The 3,321-nt window shown below is 40.2% G+C and overlaps 1 protein-coding gene across 1 annotated transcript; it reads left to right on the top strand.

The window, feature by feature from the left end:
• Positions 1 to 1,231: 1,231 nt before the first annotated feature.
• LOC149174676 (rust resistance kinase Lr10-like) lies at positions 1,232 to 2,761 on the top strand. Its single transcript, XM_089422657.1, has 2 exons — positions 1,232 to 1,359; positions 1,493 to 2,761. The coding sequence occupies exons 1-2, from the start codon at positions 1,302 to 1,304 to the stop codon at positions 2,602 to 2,604; spliced, it is 1,170 nt and encodes a 389-aa protein (XP_089278783.1). The 5' UTR covers positions 1,232 to 1,301; the 3' UTR covers positions 2,605 to 2,761.
• Positions 2,762 to 3,321: the final 560 nt, after the last annotated feature.

Here is a 3,321-nt window from a genome sequence, read left to right as displayed (position 1 = left end):
TTAGAGCTTTTACCTAGGAAGTCATGCTACTAGGTCTAATTGGCGTGTAGTCATGCTACTAGGTCTAATTGGCGTGTTGACTACACTCTGGCCTCGAAGATGTTTACTTTGAAGCTCTCTCTCCCTCCAAGTCCATCTCCTTCTGTTCCAATTACATATGTGCACAACCCTTCTTGCATTTTTATATATTCGCCTCCTCAGCTGAAGTCTCCACTCATTCATTTTTATCTTCGACAGAATAGCAGGGCTCGAGAATACGTGTTCTTCTTCGCAAATGCAATGCCTCTCACTGTTCAGCTTTGTGTTCTTCTCTTCCTCTGCTCAATCACATCATGTTTCGGCACTCTTTACGACGATTGTCTTCGGAATACATCTACATGTGGGGACGTTGAATTCGCGTATCCTTTTGGGAGCAATGGCAGCGGCTGCGGCGACCCTGACTTCCAGCTACGCTCATGTGATTACGAGAGCCATACTCTGATGAATATCGGTGGAGACGAATATCACATACTGGAGTCCTCTTTCTTGGAGAATAGTAGTACATATAAAATACTGACAATTGTTAACGACAATCTGTGGGGCGGAAAATGTAATTTTTCAGGAAACTATTCTCAATTCTGGAGGCCTGATTCCCATTTTCAGGTTCTGGAGACATACACTAATCTCACGCTTTGGAAGCAGTGCGATCAAGTTCATGAGAACATTAGTGGATCACAAGTGCATAATTTGAGTTTATGTGGCAGTGATTGGTACTACAGTTTGAATCCCCATTTAAATTTGGAGGGCACAACTTTCTGTAACGTATTTTAACTACCAGTTAGACAGAACTTCTCTCAGCAGCCCATTAATAATAAGACTTTAATAGCTCAGGGTTTTGAGGTAACATGGCGTGTGGACCCGAAGAGAGACCAAAGCTGTGAAGTTTGTTTGAAAAGTAATGGGTATTGTGGTTTTAACATATCGAAGCCTGATACTTTTCTTTGTTATTGTCCCGATGGCACATCTGATCCAGAAAAATGCCCCGGCGATGGTAGGTTTCGCGATCCCGTTTTCAAAATTTGATTAGAAAGCTGAAACCTTAAGTGTTTACGGAAAGTTAGTTTAATTGGTAAGTACTTCTGATATAAACACTTTTTTTAAATGAAAGGTCATTGAGTCAATTCTTCTCACCACTCTTTAAAGTAAAAATTAGACTCTCCAGCTGGACTGATCCCTTCCGGTCAATGAACAACATTCCCAAAAAGGAAAAACTGTTTGAATCTCTCGCGTTCTGTCAAGTATGTATTCTCTTACCAATCGCTATGGACCATGCAGGTACTCAAGATAAAGGAGGTCGAAACATGTCGGCGATTATAATAGGTAAATATGATTTCTTCATATTCAGTGTCTCTAATTTAATCTAATACGCGAATTTGCATTTTGTTTCCATCAATATTGTCTTCCGGGTTAGACGAAGATCACTTTGATATCAATTTATCTTTATCTACTGCAGGTTGCTCTGTCGGGGTTGGGCTGACAGCAATAGCATTAGTGCTGCTCATATTGTTTTATGCAAAGAGTAGAAAACCCTCTCCTGGTAGCTCTACTTCAAAGGTTGAGAAATTCCTAAAGCAATATGCTTATGAAATGCCAACCAGATATACATACTCTCAACTCAAGAAGATCACAAACAACTTTGAAGAAAAGTTGGGAGAAGGAGGTTATGGTGTGGTGTATAAAGGAAAGCTTCCGAACGGAGCCCTAGTGGCTGTTAAGATTCTGGACAGGCAAAGGCACAGCGAGACTCAATTCATGAACGAAGTGGCCACCATTGGGTGGGTCCATCACATCAATTTGGTTCGGCTGTCCGGGTATTGCTTTGAAAGCATTACAAGTGCTCTAGTATATGAGTACATGGTGAATGGATCCCTTGAGAAGTTTATATTTACAGAAAAAAAGGAGCAAGTCTTGAGCTGGGAACAATTGTATTCAATCGCTTTGGGTGCTGCTCGTGGAATTGCATATTTACACCAAGACTGCGAGAAGCGGATCATACACTTCGACATAAAACCTCACAACATATTGCTGGACTCTGACTTCACACCAAAAGTTTCTGATTTTGGCCTCGCAAAACTTTGTGGTAAGGAAGACGACCATATATCAATGACAGCCGGGAGAGGGACACCAGGATATGTTGCGCCAGAGTTGTGTGATGGAGATATTGGCCCTGTTACAGATAAATCGGATGTCTACAGTTTCGGAATGCTTTTGTTAGAGATTGTTGGGGGAAGAAAGAACGTGGATTTGAAGGCCAGCCGTTCCAGCCAGTGTTTCTTCCCCGAGTGGGCTTTCAAACTGCTTCAGAGTGGGGAGTTAGCAAGGAGATTGAGAGGGTGGGCAGAAATAGAATTGGAAGCAGAAGATGAGGAGAAGGCGAGGAGACTCGCAAAAGTTGGGTTGTGGTGCATTCAGTACAACCAGAAAGATCGTCCTTCCATGAGTAGGGTTGTTCAAATGATAGAAGGAAATGGAGATGATGTACCCAATCCTCCGCCATGTTTCAATTCCCCACCAACACCTGAAAACCCCTTACTATGTTCCATGGAAAGATCTTGTTCAATTTAGATTGACTGTTTGATAGCAATTTATTCAAACCAAACATTGCACTGCTGTAAATTTTACGCTTCTTCGTTAATTAGTAGCTTTCTTTGAGATTTTACTTTGAAATATCAAAGACGGGGAGCCCTACAATCAATAAGGTGAAGTTAAAAACATAGATGTATTCATGAAATAAACTTGTCAGGTTTTCACCTTCTAGTTTAAGATATCATTGCTTGTTGGTTGGAAAGTGAACTTATCAAAAAAATAAAAAAATATTTGAGATCGTTGAAGAAATTTGAGTACATTATAGGGTGGAAAATGAAATAATTCATCAAAGAATTAAGAATACAAATCTAAATATACTATAACAATGAAAGAAGCTTATTTCTTGAAGCCTTATCTTATGATTTGAGATGTCATCGTTTATTGCAAAGTAAACAAACTTCTCCAAAGTCAAGAATGGATGGAGCAGGGTTCTAGGGAAACGCTGTGTTTAGAGTTCTAATTCACCTTCCCCTTTCGTTGTCAATGTGTCTGATTGTGTCTGATTTCAAGACAGATGGCTATTTTTCTTTATTGCACCCAACCACAACTTGAACGAATTGCGTTGTTTCAATTGACTATTATACTAAAAGTAAACCTCCGTGCCGGTCATGCCAGTGGCTATGCTTGTAGGTAATTTTTTCCACGCGAAGGTAATATTTTTCATGGTATTTATCCGGGAAATTTGATGCTGTTATA

Source organism: Pinus tabuliformis, chromosome 4_1 (genome assembly GCF_031772625.1).
Source record: "Pinus tabuliformis cultivar Carrire ecotype Pingquan chromosome 4_1, CPIR1, whole genome shotgun sequence".
Classification (NCBI taxonomy): Eukaryota; Viridiplantae; Streptophyta; class Pinopsida; order Pinales; family Pinaceae; genus Pinus; species Pinus tabuliformis.
Note: the sequence above shows the minus strand (reverse complement) of the source record. Positions and strands in the feature narration are given on the sequence as shown.

What these genes read in the sequence shown, in the direction of transcription:
- LOC149174676 (XM_089422657.1), top strand. Translation starts at nt 1,302, where the DNA reads ATGGACCATGCAGGTACTCAAGATAAAGGAGGTCGAAACATGTCGGCG. An exon ending in CATGTCGGCGATTATAATAG is followed by an intron (nt 1,360 to 1,492) that starts GTAAATATGATT and finishes TATCTACTGCAG; the next exon opens with GTTGCTCTGTCGGGGTTGGG.